Here is a 24,727-nt window from a genome sequence, read left to right as displayed (position 1 = left end):
TGTAGAAGTTGCCCTGGGACATCGTGTAGATGTTGTCCCTGGGACATCATGTTAAAGTTGCCAGAGACATACCATATGAAAGTTTAGCTTCTTTTAGCCCCTGTTTGTTTTATATTGTTTTATATATATATATATATTTTTTAATATTATATTTAATATTTACATTGTATTGCAAAAAAACCCAAAACAAGTTAAAATGAATTAATGAATATTGACTAATTAAACCTTCGTTATTTTTCCACCAGAAATGGACGACATAATTAGAAGAATCAGAATCAGAATCAGAATCAGAATACTTTATTGATCCCTGGGGGAAATTATTTTTTGTTACAGTGCTCCATTTTAAACCAACATTAAGACAAGACAGACAATACGCTAACTAAGAATAGTACAATATATACATATATATACATACATACATACATACATACATACATACATACATACATACATACATAAATAAGTCACTTATAAATAAATATTTGGAAAAGAAACATGTGTAGCTGTTGCAGTAAACAGTGTGTTAAGTGGATGCGTTGTACAGGGAGATGGCCACAGGCAGGAATGATTTCCTGTGTCGTTCAGTGGTGCTTTTCGGTAATCTCAGTCTCTCACTGAACGAGCTCCTGTGACTGACCAACATGTCATGGAGTGGGTGGGAGGTGTTATCCAACATTGTCTTTATCTTGGACAGCATCCGCCTCTCCGACACCACCTTGAGGGAGTCCAGCTCCATCCCCACAACATTGCTGGCCTTACGGATCAGTTTATTAAGTCTGTTGGCATTTGCGACCCTCAGCCTGCTCCCCCAGCATGCAACAGCATAGAGGATCGCACTGGCCACAACAGACTCATAGAAAATCCTCAGCATTTTCTGGCAGATGTTGAAGGACCTCAGCTGCCTCAAAAAATAGAGACGACTCTGGCCCTTCCTGTAAAGTGCTGTGGTGTTTTTAGCCCAGTCCAGTTTATTGTCAATGTGTACTCCAAGGTATTTATAGTCCTCCACAATGTCAACACTGACCCCCTGGATTGAAACAGGGGTCAAGTGTTTCCTGGTCTTCCTGAAGTCCACGATCAGTTCCTTGGTCTTTGCCACGTTGAGCTGCAGATGATTCTGCTCACACCACGTGACAAAGGAGTCGACCACAGCCCGGTACTCTGTCTCATCATCCCTGCTGATGCATCCAACCACCGCAGAGTCATCAGAAAACTTCTGAAGATGGCAGGTCTCTGTGCAGTGGCTGAAGTCTGTGGTGTAGAGGGTGAAGAGGAAGGGGGAGAGGACAGTCCCCTGTGGTGCCCCTGTGTTGCTAATCACCTTGTCAGACACACACTGTGGGAGACGTACATATTGTGGTCTTCCTGTCAGGTAATCAACAATCCAGGACACCAGAGAAGCATCCACCTGCATCGCTGCTAACTTATCACCCAGGAGGGTCGGCCTGATGGTGTTGAAAGCACTGGAAAAGTCAAAAAACATGACCCTCACAGTGCTCGCCGGCTGGTCCAGATGGGTGTAGACACGATTGAGCAGGTAGATGATGGCGTCCTCTGTTCCGAGACGAGGCTGATAAGCGAACTGAAGGGGATCCAGATGTGGTCTTACTATGGGTCGCAGCTGGTCCAGGATGAGCCTTTCCAGGGTCTTCATGATGTGGGAGGTCAGTGCCACGGGCCTGTAATCCTGGGGGCCACTGGGACGAGGCGTCTTTGGTACAGGGACGAGGCATGATGTCTTCCACATCACCGGGACCCTCTGCAGACTCAGACTCAGCATAAACAGTTTATGAAAGACTCCACACAGCTGGGGGGCACAGGCCTTGAGGACAAGGGGACTCACTCCGTCTGGTCCAGCAGACTTGCCTGAGTGAAGTCTCCTCATTTGCATCTCAACCTGGTATTGAGTGAAGGTGATGGGTGGGGGAGGGGTGTCAGGAATCTCACAGGAGGCAACATGTGAAGAGAGAGGCTGGCACAGTGGTGTGGCTCTGGATTCCAGGCTGACTGCAGGTGAGGTTGTGGGGGTGGGAGCAGACACTGTGGTGTCGAATCTATTGAAAAACAGATTCAACTCGTCGGCTCTATTCTCACCTCCCTCAGCTCCCCTGCTGTTGGTTGGCCTGAATCCAGTGATGGTCTTCATGCCCCTCCACACCTCTCTCATGCTGTTCTGCTGGAGTTTCCACTCCAGCTTCCTCCTGTAATTGTCCTTAGCCTCTCTGATCTTGTCCTTTAGTAACACCTGGACCTTCCTCACCTCCTCTTTGTTGCCCCCTCTGAAAGCCCTCTTCTTGTTGTTGAGGAGGGCTTTGATGTCCTTAGTCACCCACGGCTTGTTATTTGGGTAACAATGAACAGTCTGAGCTGGAACAATGGAGTCGGTGCAGAAAGTTATGTAGTCTGTGATACACTCAGTAAGCCCATTGATGTCCTCGGCGTGAGGCTCACAGAGTGTTTCCCAGTCGGTCACCTCGAAACAGCCCTGTAGTTCCGCTATTGCCTCCTCTGACCACCTCCTAACAGTCCTGGTGGTCACAGGTTCCCTCCTCACAATTGGCACAAAGCGGGGGGTGAGGTGAATCAGGTTATGATCTGACCTACCAAGTGGGGGGAGGGAGGAGGAGCTGTATGCATCCTTGACGTTAGCATACAGTAAGTCTAAAGTTTTCTCTCCCCTGGTGGGACAGTCCACATATTGTTTGAATGTTGGTAGTGTATTGTCCAGTGATACATGGTTGAAGTCACCCGAGATCACAATAAAGGCACTCGGGTGCTGAGTCTGTAGCCGAGCTATGGCAGAGTGGATAGTGTCACATGCAGCTGTGGGGTTAGCAGAGGGGGGAACATAGACAGCCACCAAGATGACGTGAGAGAATTCCCTGGGTAAATAATACGGCCTGAGTCCAACAGCACACAGTTCAGTGTCCGGGCAACAAATCCTTTCTTTGATTGTTATGTTGGCAGGGTTACACCACCGGTTGTTAACTAAAAGTGAAGAAGTGTTCTGAATGACGAAAAAAAAAGAACTGGAAAAGACACAACTTTGTGTGCATGTGTCACAATGCCAGGAGGACCCATTCAGTGTTGTGTTAGAAAAATTGAACTCATTAACCCTTCATGGACATTATAAATGTTTAAATGTTGCCTCAGGTAAAGACAGGAAAAGAGACTATTACAAATTCAACTGCATCAGAGCTGGGAAAAAAAGTCGAAACAGCTACAGAGCAGTGGGCTGTAAGGCCTATGTTTCATTTAAAGTACTCAAATGTTGGAAAGACCACACAGTCATCGTGCAGCGTACATATGATAAGCATGATGGGCATGATCCTTCGGACCCAAAAGACGCACATTTCAACAATATTTCCAGTGATTTGAGGAGGAAGATTGAGGAACTGCTTTCCCTTGGAATTAAGCCAGCCATCATACTAACCGAATGTCATAAATGGGCCAAAGAACATGGACACAGAGATCTTCACAACAGAGAGCATTTTGTCACACCACGTGACATTGACAGTGTTAGAACCTCCATGATGAGGAAGAAGCACTTTAACTGTGGAGACAGTCAAAGTGTACATACCTTACTTAATGGAAAACATCAAGAACATGTTCTCTTCTATCAACCATACACATCTGACCAAGAACTAATGATTGTTTTGCAGACACCTGTAATGAAATCAAACATGGAGAACTATGCAAAACAGTTAGTATTTGTTGACACCACGCACTGCGTTAACCAGTATTCATTTCCCTTATTCACACTTGTTGTAAGAGATGATCATGGGCATGGAGTCCCTGTGGCCTATGCTATTGTCAGCAACGAAAGTCAGAAAACCCTGGAAACTGTTCTTGGAATAGTTTGTGAGCATTTCCCAACTTCCCCGAGGTAAATAATACATTGACAGCTATTAATTTTGAAATAATTCCTTTTCAAAAAAGTTATAACATGCCAGAATCTAATGCTATAGCTGCAGCATGGGCTGCAAAAAACTTTCCTTTCCAGTTGTTAAAGTTATTCCTATAGGCTGTATGCAGTATTTTATATATCTACTTGTGAGTTGAAATGTTTAATTTGGCATTGAAGTGGTGCTTTGAGATAGCAAAAACATTTTCATACTGTTTAATCTCATTTAGTGTTTTCTTTTTTTCTGTAGAGCATTTATGGTTGACAAAGACTTTGCGGAAATAAATGCTTTGCAGAAGGTTTTTCCAGAGTCAGCTATCCTTCTATGCTGGTACCATGTCTTGCAGGTAAACCACATTGTTTTCTTTTCACGTTGTCTAAGATGCACCTGAAACACATTTTTACAACAGGGTCCTGTTGTTATGAATTGCCTCATTGTGATATTCACCTACTCAGGTTAATGAATATAAAGGGATAAAATGTTGAGTGACTATGTCTATCCATTTAAGACCACAGTGCACTCATCTTCTGGTGGCTGCTTCCCAAAGCTCTTTTTGACATTTAAAAATATGTTTGCCTGGTTGATTTCTGTAATGCACAGGTCCTCTTGTCCAGTGAGTGACAAAGTTATTTTTGGACGTCAGCTTTCTTTTATGCTTTTTGTACAGCTGCTCCTCTGTCTCTCTCTCCAGATTAACTTTTTTTCTCTTACATTCACAGGCTGTTAATCGATGGCTTTCAAAATCAGAGTCCGGGGTCCATGGGCTTTCTAACACCCAAAAGAGAAATGAAATCATTTCTTTCTTTTGTAAGCTGAAAGCTTGCACATCTGTAAGTAGGGCTGGGCCATATTATACCGTTCACGGTAATACCGGTATAATGTTAGGCAACGATAGGAAAATGAAATATCGCGATAGAATGGGAGTAAAACGCGCATGCGCAGTGCCTTTGTTTTCATACGCACATGGCCGATTGTTGAGTGAAACAGATGAACCAGAATTGGTTTGTAAAAATGGTGCAACTTCCGTGATGTGGAACTGGTTTGGTGTTTGTCCGTCAGATACACGACAAAGCACATTTTTTTGCAGAACATGCAAGCGGCCGTTGTTATTGTCATATTTGTCGGACTAAGATGCTCTTAAATCTGGGAGTAATCTGGGTCCTAAACTCCGTATACTTCAGGTCAAACAACACTGCAGCATCACTTAGAGTTAAAAACTGTCTAAATTCTTTCATCTTTAATAAAACGATCAGCATTGCTGCTTTACCAGGTGTAACTATAAAGTTTAACTTCCAGGCATCCATGAAAACAAAAGTTATTACATTTAACGGAGTTAGAAGTTAGCAGGAAGCTAGCGGAAGTTAGCTCGCTAGTTTCGCTAGTTACCTAAGCATGATATTGCATGTTCTGACGGAGAGATTTCTGAAAAAAATCAAACGTACAGCTCTGCAACCACTTGCAACATAAATGAAGACAGGAAACTAAACAGCATTGACGTTTGTAGGGTTACTGAAGTTGGGCTAGCTGGTATATAATGATGTGCTACGTGATCGCTAGCGACACAGCTATGTTAGCATAACATAAACAGTGAAGCTGGAGGACGAACACTAACACTTTTCCACTTATAAAAGTTAACGTGAAGGTTCTTCATGGTTAGAGACAAATGCAATCGCATGGCAGGATGCTGTAAACGGACCAAACTTCAGTCAGGAGAACAACTGAGATAATCCATCCACAATACGAGGTTAGTCATTAATATACTGCAACAACATGGGAATAGAGCAGCTGCCAGAGAATTCAACATTAATGAATCAATGGTACAGAAGTGGAGGAAGCAAGAAGAATGAGTTTAATAAAGTTTGATTTATCTGACTGCTTTGTTTCGCTTAATGTGCCTTATAATCCCGTGCACCTTATGGTCCGAAAAATGCGTACTGCACACTGCAGTTTAATGTTGCAAAGCACCTCTTTTTAACTTCAGTGGATATTATACATGGTTATGCTCAGGATATGTCAGCCCATTTCTACTGTAAATGCCTTTTGGTTAAACTTTCAGCAAGGAATTTGCATTTGCACTGTTACATTTTTATAAAGCTTTAATGTACATAAAAACCAGCTTCTTGTTTAAGTGAAAATAAATGGAAGGTTGTCTTTTTGCGCTAGTAATGTTGTGGAATTGTATTTTGTCTCACATCAATTATATCGTCGGTTATATCGTTATCGCAAATTTTCAAATATATATCGTGATAAATATTTTTGGCCATATCGCCCTGCTCTATCTGTAAGTGTAATTTGTCTATTTCACATTTTGATTTCTTGATTACACTAAGAGCATAATAACTTTCAGTTGCTAAAAAAAGTTACAGAGAGATACAAAATAGATTTTTGAAACAATTTCTAAAACTGGCTTCTTATCTTGCTTATCAAAACAAGTACTTAAGCTGTGCAGAACATCATTGTGTCACCCACTGTGCAGTAGAACTTGTGAGTGGGATTCTTTCACAGACAGATGCTGAAACCAAATATGCTTATAGGTTTAGTGTTCCTTCTTAGCCATTGTAAGGGAAGAAATAATTGCTTCTTAATACAAAAACACGACATATTATTAATAACTTAAAATTCTTAATGTTATTCAATAAAAGGAAAAGGGCTTCAATACATAATATTAAAGATTTCAATAGGTCTGTTAAATGGATTGAAATATTTAAAAATATTGAAATATTGAAATATATAAAACAAATTTCCCACGTGTGGGACTAATAAAGGTTATCTTATCTTATCTTATATATTCTGTTGCATCCAATTCTCTTAGGAGGACGACTTTAAAGCCACATCAGCAGAGTTCTGCCAGACATTTAAGCAATACCCTTTGGTGTGCCAGTATTTTCAGAAGCACTGGGAAGGCATTGGCCACATGTGGTGTGACTACGGCCGTCGCTTCAGTCACGCTCGTTCTGAAACAAACAATGTGATTGAAAGGTATGATTTATTATTTTGACCTCATTCAATTGTATTGCTGAAAAAAAGATATTATGCTTTAATCCAAGAGGCTAAACTGAGTAGGTTCGTCATGTCATTGCCAGAACAGGTTTTAGGCAAATCCTTTAAATTCTAGCAGCATTTTTTATGTTATCACAACAAAAAACAGAGTAGGTGGATTTGCCTAAATCAGCTAAACCGGCACAGAGCATTCCTTTATAAAAGACGTGTGCAATAGGTATTCCAATTTTTAAAAAAATAATACAGTCTTGATTAAAACTTTAAATTCCTTCAATTACAGTTACTAATCATTTCAAATAACTGTTTTTCAGATTTTTCCACCGCCTGAAATACCAGTTTTTATCTGGCTACAAGAATAGGCGTCTGGATGATCTGATTGAAGTGCTCCTAGGGAAGGCCGACGACTACTTCTCAGTCATAAAAACCCTGCAAGATGTGGGCCGCATGAAAAACAGGTTTGCTGACACCTTGTCTCAAGTTTCAGACTCTGCTTCAAGACTGATGGAAAGTGGTTGGGCTCTTAAAATTACAGTCAAGAACAGCCATGGAGTTAATGCATATCAAGTCCCATCTGAGTCAAGAGAAGACATGGTGTATGATGTCTGCCCTGTTGAGTCCTACTGCAACTGTACATATGGCTTACGAGGACTTCTTTGCAAGCATCTAGTGTTACTTGCAAAATTAGCAGAGGCTGACAATGACATCTATCCAAACATGGAAACAGACATTTCTACCTTGGCAAGAATTGCAGTGAAAGAAAGGCATTACTTTGTACACTGTGAGGACTTGAAAGTGATAAAAATGCCAAGTTTGTTTGGAAATCTGTGTTTTTTTGCATCGGCTGAAACACTTCAGTGCACTTGTTGTACGTTCTCTCACTATAACACATGTGCTTGCCTGAAGGTGGCTTGTAGCCATTTTAAACAAATGAAAAACTCTCTGAAAAGTCCTCTATCAACTTTGAATGACACTCCTGTAGTTGAAAGCACAGACAAAAAATGCACAGAAGATGCAGTTGGAAAACTAAATGCTGTTTTAGACACAGTTAAACAGTGGGCATTCATTCCAGAGGGTATTACTGCAATGATAGATGAACTGCATACAAATGTCTTAAAAACAAAACAAGTAGGCAAAAGTATATGCCAGTACGAAATAAAGACGACAGATAATGCACGCAAAATTAGGCCATTGTATTCTAGCAAGAAACGTTCGGCCAGCATCGACATTCCAACAGTCTGTGAAAATGAATGTGAACAGTCGATAACCACTGAAAGAGAGACATCCTCTGGAGAAAATGAAAACCTTTTGGAATACAAAACAAAAAAGAGAAGAGTTAAAGCTAAGTATATGCACAAGTAGACTTTTGTGTGACATTTCAAAGGGACTGCATCCATTACTTCTGTTTATTGAAACCTAAAGCTGAATAGCTGTCTTAACTTTCTGCCAAGGAACAGATGAAAAGAAATTGTTTGGTCTCTCAAGCAGTTGTTATTTATGTGTGTTATTCATTACTTTGGCTTGGTTGCTGTTTTTGATACAAATTCATCTGTGCCCATTGTAATATTTTCATATGTTACTATTTTTATATTGCTATGCATTATAAATAAAGGATTACTTATTACTATTAAAGGTCTGCATTTGTAATTGTTGGTATTATTTATAAAATATGCGCTCTTAAGTTTTTTGCTCCATAAAACGATACCTGTCACTTTTTGGACATAGAGTATCAGTTGTTGAGAATCCTGGCTCATACAAAATAGAAGTAAAAGGTTTCAACATCCAGCCTTTTTATGATTAAATACAAAGTGTAATAACAGAGTTATTGGGGTGTGATTTTGTTAATAGTTAGTCTTAAGTATAAGTTTAATAGTAATGAGTAAGAAAATATAGCCAGAATAATGGAATGAGACTAACACCTGACCTCACACTGAGATTTGGTATGAAGTGGCATGTTTGTGCTAATGCTGACATTGGGGCTCAGAGTTCCTCTGTGTGTATATATTTGTGAACGTTAACTTGGCTAATGTCCAAGGGTTTGACTGCTTTCCTGTTGGATTGTATCACAAAGAACAGGGATAAGAGCACCAGTGGCCGTGCACAACCGGCATTAGCTCAGAGTAGATTAGACTTCAGTATAGTGCAAGTGATTTGATTTTATGATTATTTGATTCAGTTTTTTCTGTGTTCAAGCTCAATTACTTTAATAAAATATGTTGAATTCAAACAAATAAATAAACAAATAAACTGTGGACATTACCCTTTTAAACCTTTCTGAAACAAGACAGGTAAAAACCAGTGTATAAAAGTTTACATAGGTATAAATAGCTCTAACACTTTACTCCAGCCTGGCGTCCACACATGTGGACATCACATTTTGGGTTATTTAGACCAAAATACTAAATCTTGATCAACAAGTGCCTGATATACAGTTATGAGGACATTATACTGCAACTGTTCTATCGAAATTTCAAATGAATGTCCTCATATGTGGCTCTCATTTTTCTCAGAAACAAAAATTAGGTAAAAAAAACAAAACCTGGTAATTCTTTCTTTTTACATTCATCGGGTTCCAATCGGCCCAAATATCAAAGAGAAATTAAAAATGCATGCCATGGAAGATTTCGGGTCTTAGGGGGTTAAAATGACCAGACCCCTCCGGCCTGTTTTCCAGGCCACTAAATTAAACCCAGTCAATTACCAATTGAACAGAATAAAAACCTACGAGGTCCACTAATAGTCCAAAAGTCCAAATCTTTAATAGAAAAGACAGGCAGAACTCAAACAAACAATAATCCAAACGAGGAGCATATATACACACTGGAAAGTAAATAATTATAAGTTATTAAATCAGACTAATTAAATACAGTAAAACTAATAAGGGAAGACGAACACACGGGAAATAAAAATAACAGTGTAAACATACCAAAACTCAAAATAAAACAGGAAAGCTACTACAAACCGAGTGTGACACAATTACATTCATATTGAAACATATGTGATAATTTTCTTTGTAGCATTTTTAAGATATGTGTTAGAACAGTCATTATGCTGTTTGGATTAGGAACCAATCATTTTTGCCAAATAGTTAACACAAACTTAGAACAACAATGAACACTTTTCAAGATTCTGATTTACAGAACAAACAAAAGTCACAAAAGGTTTCATTATTTAAGAGACAAGATAAAGTTTTTCACACAGGAATGAAATGACAGAATCCAGTGCAGCGGGGCCAAAGGTGTGTGTCAGCAAACTGAAGGTTGAGGAATCAGTCAGCTCATGTTTAAGATTGTGTTTGATTTTGAGAAGAGTCTGTCTGTTATTAGAAAGTAAGATTAACAATGTTACACCAATAACCCAAATCAGAATCAGAATCAGAATACTTTATTGATCCCTGGGGGAAATTATTTACGGGAAATACGGGGAAATGACAAATAATACCAAAAAAGATACAACTTTCATATTGTTTTACTAACTTACTTTGTCATATCAGCACTTGAATGGTCGATGCCTTTACAGACCATGTCTGTTGTGACATCGCAGGCCAATCTTCCGGCAAACCCGAGGGCTAGCTCCCCAGCCTCCTCTTCACTCAGAACACTAAACACTGTTACTTTAGTTTTGGCCTTCTTAGGCCTGTCAAGAATCATTGCGGGCAGTTTGGCTTTACGGCCCTAAAAAAGAAAAAGTGCAAACACCAAAAGAGCAGAGAGACACACGCGCACAAAGTTAAATGCTTTTGTTTACATGGTGTAATTGTGTATATGTTGCAGCAAATGCACAATTTCCAGCCACATTGTCACTTCATTGATACGAGTAACCCGGATTTATTTCAGGTGACATCAAAATCACGAAATGTATACCTACCCCAATCAAACCTCTGAAAACATGAACTGACATGTTCTCTGCGTTGATTCTGCGCTTGATCTCGTCTTCTGTTATTGTGTAGGTTTTCTTTTTTGAGCTTGGTACAGATAAGCGACCATGCACTCTGTAAACTGTACTAGTTCCTTCTGAATCAGTTTGGAATTCTGTATCTGCATCGATCCTGTCAACATCATCAGCAGCAGCATTATCTGTACTCAGACTTGTGCCGTATACTTCTGCTTCTTTTTCGTTGTCTTCAGTCTGTGTACCTTCATCTCTTTCAGTCTGTGTACCTTCATCTCTGACTGTCAGTCTTCCTATCTCACTGTTACTTGTCGATTTGCTGCAGATGTTCTCTCCCTTAGGAATTTTTCCTTTGTCATTCGCTGCCTGATGCTTTCCCTGATGACATTCTTCACTGGCTACTTCTATTGCTCCTCCTGTATAGCCACCCACTATGCTGCACAACTCCTTTCCCTCTGCTGTGCTGCACTGTGCTGTTACATAAAGAAGAATGATATAAACAGCACTATATCAATTTAATTGTGAAGAGAAATCCCCACAATACGACACAGTTATGTCTAAAATAGTTTTATGTAAAAACTGGATCTTGAAACGTCCACTTTAATTACACAGTCCTGGTGTGCAAAGGCAAAATTACGAAAAAAAATTTCACTTTAAACATTTTTGGACATTGTTTAGTTATATTGTGACTTACTCTCACAGAAGATACAGATGCCACAAACAGACTTTGAACAACGCATGTGCTTGTATGCACCACATTTCTGGCACTGCAAAAAAAAAAGAAGAAGAAATAAACAAACAAAAAACAAATGAACAAAGTCCATTAAATAAACAATCTATATGGCTAAGGACATGTCATAGTGTACCCGGTCTTTGGCTGCAATCACACACCAGCACTGACTGCACTTCCTAGTTCGATCTGCAAAATATAATTTGTTTAAGTACAAGTTACATTTTCCAATGTTAGAGAAAAAGAAGGCAGCTAATTTTATCTTTACCTATTGAGGAAAATAAGTAGTGGCAAAGTCGGGACCTGAGCTTTGTGATTTCAGTGTTGTACTCCTCCACTTGTGTTTTACCGTCAATGAGAGATTGGGCAAACTAATAATTGACGAAGAAGAAAAAAAAAAAGAACAAAAAGAATTAGATTAACAAAGAAATGTTTGTTTGTTAATCTATTCATATAGATGAATTCATATAGACTATGGTCCTCTTGGGTATGTCACAAAACTGTTTTGTAAAAAGATGGATATGGTAGGCTTGGGCCTTGAGCTTTCCTAATGAGGGACACTGAAAAGTATCATGCACTAGAGAGAGTGCAAAATCTGTGCAACTTACAAACAAGGTCCAGTGGCTGCCGTTTTCCAGACAGGCTCCAATCAATTTCTCATACATCTGAAAGATGTTTTTCTGGAAATAAAAATAATGTGACAAGTATGTTTTTCTGTCAAGAATGACACTGCAAAACTGCAAAAGCTTGTCAGGTGAGACTTGTAATTAATTCTGCAGATACACAAACATATAGAAAGTGTCATTTTTGGTTTACATTAATTAATTTCTATAGTGTGTACAAAACAAATCAAGACCACAGACTCAACACGCACCACTCAATTTTTGGTGTTCTTTATCAGTTGGCCAAGACAGAAATGTTTTAATCTGTGTGCATTGCTTTTGAACAAGTCTTTACACAGAAAAGGTTTCAGAAAGGTATTTTTCAGGTTCTTCTGACAAGGCTTCAATTTTGGAAAATGCTGTTTGTTTATAGTGGCAACTTATAAACCCTTTGTGATAAGAACATAGTTACCACAGTCCAAGTCATACCTTCAAAAAGTATGCACTTTGTGCTCTTGTGGACCCATCCAAAATTTTTCCAGTGATTTGGCTTGGTATTGGATAAATGTGAGGGAAATTCTATAAAAATAACATAAATACACCTATGTTTTCAAATACATTACAAAAAACGTAAACATGCTATGTCATTATGATCAAACAAGCTTTTCAACATACCTCACACTGCAAATAGATTAGGCCATCTATTACCTTATAAAACAAATAAATAAATACATATAAATAAAAACAGAACTAAGGAATACGATTCATTAAGTAAATTGTACAAATAAAGTGTATTTAAAGCAGAATTTAACATTAGTTTTATGACAACATAAAAGGATTTTTATGTCAAGAGGTACCTCATCTGAAATGTTAGTCTGGTCAAACAGGGATTTCAAACTTGAAATACCAATAGAGTTTGGTCCAGCTACTCCCACAAGGTAATCTGTGAGAAAGCATATGCTGTAGTCAACAGATATCATTTTCTTTTTGCATGCTGCAACCATCATCCATTTCAGTCTTCTAGGAGCTTTGTCTGGTTGTAGTTCTTTTTTCTCCTCCTCTCCCCTCATCTATTAATTAAATTGTTTTCTGACCTTCCTAACTGTTTCCGACCTGTCTTCCCAATGTGATGTTTAAGCAATATATGTATGGTCAGAAGGGGGTGAAATTTTCATTGCAGTTGTACGTGTAACATTGCATGTGATAATAAAAGGCTTGATTGGTTGATTATTCAACATGAGTTGACATTTACCTGACATTGTGAAGGAGTCACAGTTTCTGTAAGGGTGTAAGAACATAACATGTGGATTTGTTACACTTCTTTTTCACAAGTTAATAACAATCAATAATTTTCATTCCATTATTTACAAGCTATCACACGATGTCCCAGGGACAACATCTACACGATGTCCCAGGGACGACATCGTGTAGATGTCCCAGGGACAACATTTACATGATGTCCCAGGGACAACATCTACACGATGTCCCAGGGCCAACATCTACACGATGTCCCAGGGCAACTTCTACATGATGTCCCAGGGACAACATTTACACAATGTCCCAGGGACAACATCTACACGATGTCCCAGGGACAACATCTACACGATGTCCCAGGGGCAACTTCTACACGATGTCCCAGGGACAACATTTACACGATGTCCCAGGGACAACATCTACACGATGTCCCAGGGACAACATCTACACGATGTCCCAGGGACAACATTTACACGATGTCCCAGGGACAACATCTACACGATGTCCCAGGGCAACTTCTACATGATGTCCCAGGGACAACATTTACACAATGTCCCAGGGACAACATTTACGCGATGTCCCTGGGACAACATTTACGCGATGTACCAGGACAAATTTGTAAATTTCTGGATTACTGTTAATCTCCATAGAATCAAGAACTCATGTCCAGTTTCACAGCTATGGACCAGTTAATTATGTTTCCAGGTGATAGTTTGATTCATAGATTCAGCACACAACCATAAGTCTAGGCCTTTTTAGTCCAGATTCTCTTCACTTATGTTTGTAAAATGATCAGGGAAGCTACTGCAATTTTGCCTGACCCAACCCCCGGGCCACGAAACACCCAAAAAGTTGGGGAACGCTGGTCTAGAGAACACTGGTTAGCTAATGCTGTCGTCAAGTAGCCTATCGCTAGCAAACAAACAGCAAGCCAAGTGAGGAACATATGTATAATGCTTACCGTTTATTAAAGGAAAGTATCCTAAATTGACTTCAAATTCGGCGGACAGGCGAATTGACTTCAAATTCGGCGGACAGGCGGCGGTTTTTCGCTTCTTCACTTGTATTTCTGCAATATAATCTGCACTGAAGCGTCACCCAAATAATGGACATAGCATCATCACGATGACTGAAAACATGGCGTTGGTTCGGTCAGGCCACAAAGTCTCAAGTCACAAAGCTCAGTCACACTGTCAATCATATGAGCACATAACCAGACTCGGCAGTACTGTCTTTATTCTGCTACACATACAATTAACAACACATGGGATCTAACTAATGCAAAACCAATACACTACCAGTACTGAATACAGCACTTATAGACATACATGAGTTGATCAGTGCAGTCCTTTATTTTAAGAGTGTCCCAGGTCATTTAAAGTTTTTAATATGCTTAAAGAAATAGATATTCTCTTTTCTATATTGTGACTTTTTTTTAAAGTTGTAGTTCACTTGAGAGTATCTTAGGAACCATTGTTTGTGGTCAAAAACAAAACCATGTCTCCATTCAAAAAATGGGATGTGAGAGCTGAAACTTGTCATGTTATGCCGCTGTTACATGTCACAACAAGTTAAAACGTCAGTCGTACCTTTGGAAAAAATTCACTAGAATTCTCTAACCACTTCTCATTCCTTTATATTTTGATAGGAAAATGGAAAATAGCTACAGTGGGGCAAAAAAGTATTTAGTCAGCCACCGATTGTGCAAGTTCCCCCACCTAAAATGATGACAGAGGTCAGTAATTTGCACCAGAGGTACACTTCAACTGTGAGAGACAGAATGTGAAAAAAAAAAATCCATGAATCCACATGGTAGGATTTGTAAAGAATTTATTCGTAAATCAGGGTGGAAAATAAGTATTTGGTCAATAACAAAAATACAACTCAATACTTTGTAACATAACCTTTGTTGGCAATAACAGAGGTCAAACGTTTACTATAGGTCTTTACCAGGTTTGCACACACAGCTGGTATTTTGGCCCATTCCTCCATGCAGATCTTCTCGAGAGCAGTGATGTTTTGGGGCTGTCGCCGAGCAACACGGACTTTCAACTTCCGCCACAGATTTTCTATGGGGTTGAGGTCTGGAGACTGGCTAGGCCACTCCAGGACTTTCAAATGCTTCTTACGGAGCCACTCCTTTGTTGCCCGGGCGGTGTGTTTGGGATCATTGTCATGTTGGAAGACCCAGCCTCCTTTCATCTTCAAAGTTCTCACTGATGGAAGGAGGTTTTGGCTCACAATCTCACCATACATGGCCCCATTCATTCTGTCCTTAACACGGATCAGTCGTCCTGTCCCCTTGGCAGAAAAACAGCCCCATAGCATGATGTTTCCACCCCCATGCTTCACAGTAGGTATGGTGTTCTTGGGATGCAACTCAGTATTCTTCTTCCTCCAAACACGACGAGTTGAGTTTATACCAAAAAGTTCTACTTTGGTTTCATCCGACCACATGACATTCTCCCAATCCTCTGCTGTATCATCCATGTGCTCTCTGGCAAACTTCAGACGGGCCTGGACATGCACTGGCTTCAGCAGCGGAACACGTCTGGCACTGCGGGATTTGATTCCCTGCCGTTGAAGTGTGTTACTGATGGTGACCTTTGTTACTTTGGTCCCAGCTCTCTGCAGGTCATTCACCAGGTCCCCCCGTGTGGTTCTGGGATCTTTGCTCACCGTTCTCATGATCATTTTGACCCCACGGGATGAGATCTTGCGTGGAGCCCCAGATCGAGGGAGATTATCAGTGGTCTTGTATGTCTTCCATTTTCTGATGATTGCTCCCACAGTTGATTTTTTCACACCAAGCTGCTTGCCTATTGTAGATTCACTCTTCCCAGTCTGGTGCAGGTCTACAATACTTTTCCTGGTGTCCTTCGAAAGCTCTTTGGTCTTGGCCATGGCGGAGTTTGGAGTCTGACTGTTTGAGGCTGTGGACAGGTGTCTTTTATACAGATGATGAGTTCAAACAGGTGCCATTCATACAGGTAACGAGTGGGGGACAGAAAAGCTTCTTACAGAAGACGTTACAGGTCTGTGAGAGCCAGAGATTTTCATTGTTTGAGGTGACCAAATACTTATTTTCCACCCTGATTTACGAATAAATTCTTTACAAATCCTACCATGTGAATTCATGGATTTTTTTTTTCACATTCTGTCTCTCACAGTTGAAGTGTACCTCTGGTGCAAATTACTGACCTCTGTCATCATTTTAAGTGGGGGAACTTGCACAATCGGTGGCTGACTAAATACTTTTTTGCCCCACTGTACATTATGCAAGTATGTGCACATGACACTGCATTTGTGTAATCATGAACTTTAGCACTGTCTCACCATGACTGTTCTAGATACACTTCTGCTTCTGCTTTGGTGTTTTTTCCTGTTAGTAACCTTATTGTTTTCATCCACTTTCACTACTCACATGACATCGTTTTCAGGCAGTAGATTTTATTATTTTAAAAATACTACCTGTTTAGACAGAGACAATTAATTTGTAATAATAATAACACATAGTTGGATATTATCATTTCTAAGAGGATATTCCCTCAAAAGTTACCAAGAATAAACAGAGTGAAAAGAGAGCTGCACTGGACCAGTTTATCACTATGCAACTCTGGTTCTGTTTGATGTGTAAATAATGGATTGTTACTATGCCTGATTCATTGACACATGCACAAACAAACATGAAAATACAGTACATAAGGCAAAAACAGAGTTTATACAAATCTAACAAGCTTAAAAGTCAATATTTGATCAATTGACCACATTTATTCTCTATTCCCCACAGCTTGAACTCTCGTAAACAAGCTTTGTTGTCATTTCTGTAAGAAGTCTCTAGTCTTCCTGAAGAACACTCAACATTCTCCTTTGGATCTTGGCTGGCTTTTGTTCTCGTCTCTGTCAAGATGATCCCACACTGTTTCTGATCAATGACAGCCATACTGAGATGAAATGTTGAGGACATGTTGAACCGTCAGTAACTGCAGCTGTTTTTGCTGCTGTTAGCTGTTGCTTACTGGTGTTAATGAAACCTTCTTTGAAGTGAACGTAACTTTATTGAACTGTGACACATGACGTAAACTGTTATGCAAGAATTTAGTTATACTGTTTATGAGAGGGAACTCTTGATATATGACTGACAGCGGTTGCTTGTCTCTATGTGTGTTGGTGTGATCCCCATGAAGGACTAGCCAGCTGTGCAGCTAGCATACTGTTAGCTTATAACCAGCCTTTTCATTGCCCAAGCACTATTTTATGCCTGTTTTCTTTGGTATTTTCATAGATTAATGCTTGAACGATTCAAAGGTCAGTGGTAAGGGACTCAGCAAATGACAAAACATTGCTCTGATAATGGTTAGGCACAAGGGCTGACTAAAAATGAGTGAAAAAGCAGACAATTACATACTCAGAAATAATGGAGAACTGTTGTTTAAGAACAACAAATAAGAAAAATTAAGAAGAATCACACACACACACACACACACACACACACACACACACACACACACACACACACACACACACACACAACATATCACAATGTTGCTAACGATATATTTAGGAATCCAAAAAGTCATCTTAAGTTAATTTGGTGAGTTTGATATGCTTTGCTTATAATGTTTTTATTATTATTCTGTTTTGTTGTTTTTCTTTTCATTATGGACTTTCTGATAAGGCTTTTTTGTTTTGCTTTTTCTGGAAGGTGAAACTGAAAGAACAGGTGGCTTCATTCAACCTGCAAATGTCAGCGAAGGAGCTGACTCAGCTTCCTGTGAATTCTGTAAGATAAATGAAAACTGTGATTATTCCCACACTCCCATAACCATTTACATCACAGTTTTGGTGATTCGCAGTTACTGTTCAAGTTTCATGTGAAATGACTCAGTGAACAGTGACTAGCGATTTTAACCAGATGACGTCATGACTCATTTATAAAATGTAATTTATTTCGATCATGTAAGCAATATCCATCAAGCAAAGCACAGTATTAAAATTTAGACCACACTCTGGGTTTTCTGTAGAATTCCTTCATCTTCCTGGCTCGGCCACTCACGCCTCCCAGGAGTATCCAGCAGCATCGTTACATGAACGAGCTTCAGATTCAAATAGACAGACGACAGAAATTCAAGGCTCAAGAAGAACAGGAACGTCGTGTCACGGAGTGTTTAGACCAGCTACATCTGATTAAGGGGTGTGTAAAGGTGCCACAAGCCAGATGTTTCAAATAATCATATGTTGTGATCACAAATACATCATGTAATGTTTACCTGTGTGATTTAGAGTAGCTTTGCAGCAAGCCCAGCAACTCCAACGTAAACGGGAAAAGGCTAAGCAATACAAGAGTGCTCTGGACACCCAGGCAAGTCAAAGTTACTTTCAAACTTGACACAAAGGCACAAATTCTTGCTAAGAATTGTGTTCAGTCGCCAGTGTTGGGAAGGTTACTTTTAAAATGTATTCCATTACAGATTACAGAATACATGCCCCAAAATGTATTCTGTAACATATTCCGTTACGTTACTCGATGAGAGTAACGTATTCTGAATACTTTGAATTACTTAATATATGCTGTTTACAACTACGTGAATGTACTATTGCTGTGATTTATTACTGTTACTGACGGTCCGCGGCTCCGAACTGTAGTAAAGGGACCTCTGGCTAATACGTCGGGTTCGTGTCGGGCTTGTAGCTGAAAACTAGCTTTACTTTGTTGTCTGGGTCAACTTTGTTAGCCAGAGACAGAGAGAGGCGTTGAAAGGCTGCTCCAACGGAACTTATTGTTTCGGAGGAAAACACGAACACGGTGTACAGTCGAGTCTTAACAGCTTACTTACAGCTGGGCTCGTCAGACACTCTTCTTGGCTGAAGTGGTTATTATTATATTTACATGCTTCCAGCTCCCGTTTCTGCTCAATGACAGCTCGTACTTTTCCTTTTTCTCCCTCCCTCGCTCACAAACACATAACGGGTATGGCAGTCCATTCTCCCTACAGCACGGACTACACTGCCCATGAGGCTACGTTCTTTAGAGCTATACCTGTAGCATTCTCCCTATTAGCTTAGCACAACAACAACAACAAGGCGCTCTCTCACCCAGGAAACACGCAGAGAGAGCGTCACCCTGTAACCATGGCAACCGTAATGCTGCCGCCTGGAACAACAGAACAGCTGTCAAACAAAACCCAAACAGTCCTGACCCGCAACAATATGAAACAGGAAAGTACCGCCGTGTAATCCATTTATTTCAACAAAGTAACTGTATTCTAAATACCACCTTATTAAACGGTAACTGTAACGGAATACAGTTACTCATATTTTGTATTTTAAATACGTAACGGCGGTACATGTATTCCGTTACTCCCCAACACTGTCAGTCGCATAGTCTTGGTAGCGAATTTGGAATGAATTCAGCGCAAGCAATTATCGGTATGAAACTAATGTACCATATTAAAAAAATTTTCCATAGTCCATAAACGGTTACAAAAAAAAGTTACAAAAACTCACGGGTGAGGCTTTTGGACCTCTAAACACAGCACGCAAAACGCAAAGGGAGAATGTAGGGAAACTGTCCAGAAAAGTAGTTTTCACGTTTTTGTCATGTGACCATCTGCATTCAGTCTAAAATCTAAAATCAGACTGTTAATTTGCCCTTAGATGTCTGAAAAGAAGCGCGCAGAACCTCCAGATTACCACCCTGACAGCTCCACGTTCAGCCGCCGTGAGACAGCAGCGTGCAAAGCAGAAAGCCGCGAAAGGGCGCAGAAGGTCACCATCCCTCCATAACAGTTTAACATTTCACTGTTAGCCTTATCATACTGCAACAACATTAGTCATACTTGCTCTGTGCGTATTCGGTCCATTGTTGTATTAAAACTGCGACGTGTGATGCGTTTCACACTGACAGATCTTCCAGGTAAATTTTAGTGCTGCCACCAAGAGAACGAAAGAACTGCACAACCAACAGGCACAGCTGGAGAAGGAAAAGGAGATGTTGAGACGCAATAAAATGGAGTAAGTAAAGGCAAATAAAAGAAATGGACCAAAAAGAACATGTAAGGAAAAAGAAGACATAATAACTGTGAAACGTACTTTCTTCTTCTCGTGGTTTCGTTTCTGTCCAGGCTAATGCACGATCGTATCAAACGCTTTGAGAAGATGCAGGACATCAGCAAGTCACTAGAGCAAGACTGGAGTCGCAGTGTGAAGCACAAATACCAGCAAGAGGAAGACGAGAGGCGCTTTCGGAGGTGTGCGGGGGCAGGATCACACTAACTTTTATAGTTAGTAAAATACAGCATCTCTTTGATCCATGATGTAATTACTGACACTGATCTTCTAAGAGCCTCTGGACCTCTAATGAATCAGAGTCCAAAATTTACTCTTTTTTTAGCCCTATTTTTGAGTCTTACTGCCTCCTGGGGGACATATTTGCCTCTTTAGCTGCTTGATGCTCCTCTTTGTTTGCCAGATAGTCATTAAATCTATGTCTGTTGTCTATTTCTTCCAGTCTTTTATATCTTTTTCACTAAATACACAAATATATTAAAGTTGATGTCTGATGCATGATACACATATGAGAAAGAAAGTGCACCTTCTTTCAATTCTAAGGTTTTATGTATCAGCACATAATACATTTGGTCCTGCAGGTTATGAAATTACTTCAGTATATTCAGATGAACAGCACATATCCTCCTAAAACCAAGAAATTCATTCTCGGGTGACAGAAGCCTGAGACCTCTATACGTGATGGCACCCAGAGTCGATTATGGCTCCCTGCTCCCCTGCCATTGATTTAAATAAATAATATTTATGCTGGTGGCCAAAATATTTCATAAAACTGTTATTAGGCAATCAGGTTTTTGGAAATGTTATAGCTCAAAAACTGCAGGAAGGTTCGTATCTGAAGGCAGGTTAAAATCTGAAAGCTTTCCTCAATGTATCTGTGTACATGGCATGACTCAGATACCCTAGTATCCAGACATACTGGGTCATTTTCATAGCAAGTTCAATAAATTAAGCTTCTTCAAGATTAGGCAATCGGTCAAAGTAACAAATGATGGAAAATATTAATCACTTTGTGAAGTGGAGTCAAATATATTCTGGTAAGGGATGAGGCAGAGAATTACATTATAGCACGAATCGAGTAAAAGTTAGGATTTTTTGTATTGAGGGGGAACTGTGGAGTTGGGTGCTACTCCTCTGTTATTTACTACAAGCACAAACTTTCACATCAGTTCTGAAAGATCGTACGGTTACGGTGTAACCTTGGTTCTCTTAGTGAGAGACTATCTCTCCACCGTGAGGCCACTCGGAGACGCGTTCCGATCAAACAATCACCGGTGTCACGTCTGCACAGCTGTTTTATACGTATGCTGTGGGGCGTAGCCGGGCGTGCCGGAGTGCCTTAAAGAAATATCCACGCGCCACGACCAAGGGGGGTCGTACCCTGTACATATGGAATACGTAACGGTGTGGAGAGATAGTCTCGACATGCTAGAGAACTCTAAATCAAATAATCATTCCACATGCAAATCACAAATCTCTACAATAGAAAAAAATAGATGTCACATATTCTCCTTTACATTTCTTTTCACACTTTGAGCTTTAACTGTTTCTCCTTTAATTATGTTGCACCCAGACTGGAAAATAAATTCTGGAAAATGGTAGCGAATGGACACATGCACTAGTTTCTCTGATTTTTTTTTTCCCTCACAGTCTCAACTTGAACATGTCCATCATTCAAAATACAGCTCATAATAATTCTGTCTCCCTGTGGTTAGGTCTGCTGGTCTCCTCCTGGTTGATAAGCTTGCAGAGTACAGGCGATGTAGCCAGTGTAAGAGGAGAACCACCAACTATGGAGAGACCAACATCTGGAAAGACTCTCATTACCTGTCTGGTACACAGTTCATGATCTGAGGACATGAATGTGAATAAACAACCAAACCTCAACTTATTGTGTGATGATTACCTAAACAAAAATTACAAGGTTATGTACATTGGTGTGAAAAAGTGATCGCCCCTTCCTGATTTCCTATTTTTGTATGTTTGTCACACTTAAATGTTTCAGATCATCAAAGAGATTTAAATATTAGACAAACATAACACAAGTAAACACAAAAGGTGATTTGACTAGGCCACTCCAACATCTTTATTTAGTTTTTCCTAAGAAATTCAGAGATGGACTTGCTGGTGTGTTTGGGATCATTGTCCTGCTGCACAACCCAAGTGTGCTTCAGCTTGAGGTTACGAAGAGATGGTCAGACATTTTGGTAGAAAGCCAGAATTCCTGCTTCCATTTGCCACAGCAGGTCTTCCAGGTCCTGAGGCAGCAGATCAACCACAGACAACCAAACTGCCACCACCATATTTTACCAGATCATTTCATTTTTATCATCCATCCATCTTCTTCCGCTTATCCGGGGCTGGGTTTTGGGGGCAGCAGCCCAAGCAGAGAAGCCCAGACCTCCATCTCCCCAGCCACCTCCTCCAGCTTGTCTGGGGAAACATCAAGGCGTTCCCAGGCCAGCCGAGAGATATTATCTCTCCAGTGTGTCCTGGCTCTGCTCCGGTGCCTCCTCCCAGCATGTCCCTGGCATATTTTATCAGATCATTTCATTTTTATCACGTCATCATATTTATACGTTGTTCCTTTTCTAAAATGCTGTGTTAGTTTTATGCCAGATGTAACAGGACTCCAACCTTCCTTTTCATGATCTGAAACATGTAAGAGGGACAAATACGAAAAACACTAGGAAATCAGGAAGAGGGAAAACACTTTTTTTTAAACCACTGTATATATGATACTTTAATGGTGTGATGTTCAGGGTGCTGTTGTTTTTCTAAATTATTTTTGCTACCCATTTTTGCATGTTAGAAAACTCTCCTCTAACCATAATCTCTTCATTTCTCTGATATGTTACACATGATGACTGTCCTGTACCACTGTTTCTTGAATAGACACAGATAAATGCAGCTACATGTCTCTCTCTTCTTTGCTGGCTGGTAGATTTTTATGAAAATAGTCTGTGTTTGGGCAATAATCGTCTTATGAAGAAGGCACAAGCAGTTAGGTCCATAAGTGGACAATGACAGCATTTAAAATCCACCACACTGGACTTTAAATCCATGAATCCATGAATCAGGATGTGATAGAAGTGCAGACTTTCTGCTTTAATTTAAGGGGTTTAACAAAACTTTTGCATTAGTAGGAATTATTATTATTCCCTCATTTTCATAGGCTCAAACATAACTCAACAACCTACCATAACTACACAAACTAACTACAGTACAAGGACTGTTTTAATACTGGAATGTAAATCCTTTGTTTTCAGTAACTCCCTGAAGTCACTGACTGCAAATAAAAATTACCTGTTTGTACCACATTCTAAAGCTGTGGGATAGGATGTTCATTTTTATTCTCCCTCATGTGCTTCGATACTTCCATGTAATAAACACAAGTATTCCATAAAAAGTGCTTGTGGTAAACTTGATTGTTGCTTTTTTTGTATTCTTAAAAGATTTATGATCACATGGAAAGCATTTTATACTGGGTTAGTCACTTTTACTTCAAATGGAACTTATATTCCTGATATTCTGTTTATTTCTGTTAACATTGCTGTTTTTTTGTTGCTGTTTTTTTTATATGAGCATTGGGCCTGAGTTGACAGTAGCAGCGATTCAGACTGAAAACAGCAGGAAAAGAAAGAAAGGAAAAGAAAAAAAACGTGGGACATTTCAGGTGTTTGTTTTAAGCTTCACCAGACCCAAGACATCGCACGGAAGTTTGCATTACTCACAGACAAGATTTTACAACTTAAAGGTCAAGCTGTCAACTATTATCTTTAGCGACATCAATCACAAGGTTTAAGAAAAGAAAATGATACACGTTATCCTGCTTTGTTTGTGCCAGAGCGGAAAATCCCAACTGAATTTACAGCTGTTTGTTTTTGTTTTTTTATTTGACCTTAACTGTGACCGTTATTCACTGCTGAGGGTGAGCTGCTTGTACATGTACTGAACATGTCTAGTGTTTGCATGCATGCAGCCAGTTTCTTTTTTAAATGTTAGATCATTTTGAATACAGCTGAAATGCAGCGACACCTACCGAATTTTCCTACAATACCTTATAACCACGGACAACTGCTCGGGACTCCAGGCCAGTGGAGGGCCTCCAAGAGCCGACAAACTTCAAGGTGCAGCAGTAAAAAGGTGCAGTTTGCAGCGACAGCAGGAGAGACCTGGCCTGCCCCACCTCACTTGTTTCACTCACTTTAAAAGTGAAAGGCATGATTTTGTTCAGCTCTACTTTCAATGGCACGCAGTCTTTGCATATGGAGGTCATA

General features: G+C 39.9%; 2 protein-coding genes and 4 long non-coding RNA genes across 7 annotated transcripts; 4 read left to right on the top strand and 2 right to left on the bottom strand.

The window, feature by feature from the left end:
• Positions 1 to 3,516: 3,516 nt before the first annotated feature.
• LOC113018132 (uncharacterized) lies at positions 3,517 to 4,737 on the top strand. Its single transcript, XR_013909500.1, has 3 exons — positions 3,517 to 3,886; positions 4,155 to 4,251; positions 4,625 to 4,737. It is a non-coding gene; the product is annotated as an uncharacterized LOC113018132 (long non-coding RNA).
• Positions 4,738 to 6,445: 1,708 nt separating this feature from the next.
• On the top strand, positions 6,446 to 8,538 carry LOC145429257 (uncharacterized). The gene is made up of 3 exons (XR_013909495.1): positions 6,446 to 6,463; positions 6,718 to 6,884; positions 7,217 to 8,538. It is a non-coding gene; the product is annotated as an uncharacterized LOC145429257 (long non-coding RNA).
• Positions 8,539 to 9,636: 1,098 nt separating this feature from the next.
• LOC113018128 (uncharacterized) lies at positions 9,637 to 11,572 on the bottom strand. Its single transcript, XR_013909498.1, has 3 exons — positions 11,488 to 11,572; positions 10,383 to 10,576; positions 9,637 to 10,218 (listed from the first exon to the last, which is right to left on the bottom strand). It is a non-coding gene; the product is annotated as an uncharacterized LOC113018128 (long non-coding RNA).
• Positions 11,573 to 11,601: 29 nt separating this feature from the next.
• Positions 11,602 to 14,449, bottom strand: LOC113020797 (uncharacterized). 2 transcript variants are annotated; one of them, XM_080302518.1, is made up of 8 exons: positions 14,341 to 14,449; positions 13,378 to 13,403; positions 12,983 to 13,068; positions 12,801 to 12,833; positions 12,615 to 12,704; positions 12,132 to 12,203; positions 11,792 to 11,894; positions 11,602 to 11,712 (listed from the first exon to the last, which is right to left on the bottom strand). In XM_080302518.1, the coding sequence occupies exons 2-8, from the start codon at positions 13,382 to 13,384 to the stop codon at positions 11,630 to 11,632; spliced, it is 474 nt and encodes a 157-aa protein (XP_080158644.1). In that variant the 5' UTR covers positions 13,385 to 13,403; positions 14,341 to 14,449; the 3' UTR covers positions 11,602 to 11,629. The 2 variants fall into 2 exon arrangements, 1 of the variants encoding a protein (XP_080158644.1); XR_013909494.1 differs by lacking the exons at positions 11,602 to 11,712; positions 11,792 to 11,894 and adding an exon at positions 11,981 to 12,023.
• A 3,161-nt stretch (positions 14,450 to 17,610) lies between these two features.
• On the top strand, positions 17,611 to 18,741 carry LOC145429262 (uncharacterized). The gene is made up of 3 exons (XR_013909501.1): positions 17,611 to 18,162; positions 18,404 to 18,573; positions 18,663 to 18,741. It is a non-coding gene; the product is annotated as an uncharacterized LOC145429262 (long non-coding RNA).
• Positions 18,742 to 20,036: 1,295 nt separating this feature from the next.
• On the top strand, positions 20,037 to 23,070 carry LOC113020504 (coiled-coil domain-containing protein 81). Its single transcript, XM_080304061.1, has 4 exons — positions 20,037 to 20,147; positions 20,287 to 20,393; positions 20,504 to 20,629; positions 22,163 to 23,070. The coding sequence occupies exons 1-4, from the start codon at positions 20,037 to 20,039 to the stop codon at positions 22,299 to 22,301; spliced, it is 483 nt and encodes a 160-aa protein (XP_080160187.1). The 3' UTR covers positions 22,302 to 23,070.
• Positions 23,071 to 24,727: the final 1,657 nt, after the last annotated feature.

Source organism: Astatotilapia calliptera, chromosome 1 (assembly GCF_964374335.1).
Source record: "Astatotilapia calliptera chromosome 1, fAstCal68.1, whole genome shotgun sequence".
Lineage (NCBI taxonomy): Eukaryota > Metazoa > Chordata > Actinopteri > Cichliformes > Cichlidae > Astatotilapia > Astatotilapia calliptera.
This window is presented reverse-complemented; position numbering and strand designations above follow the sequence as displayed.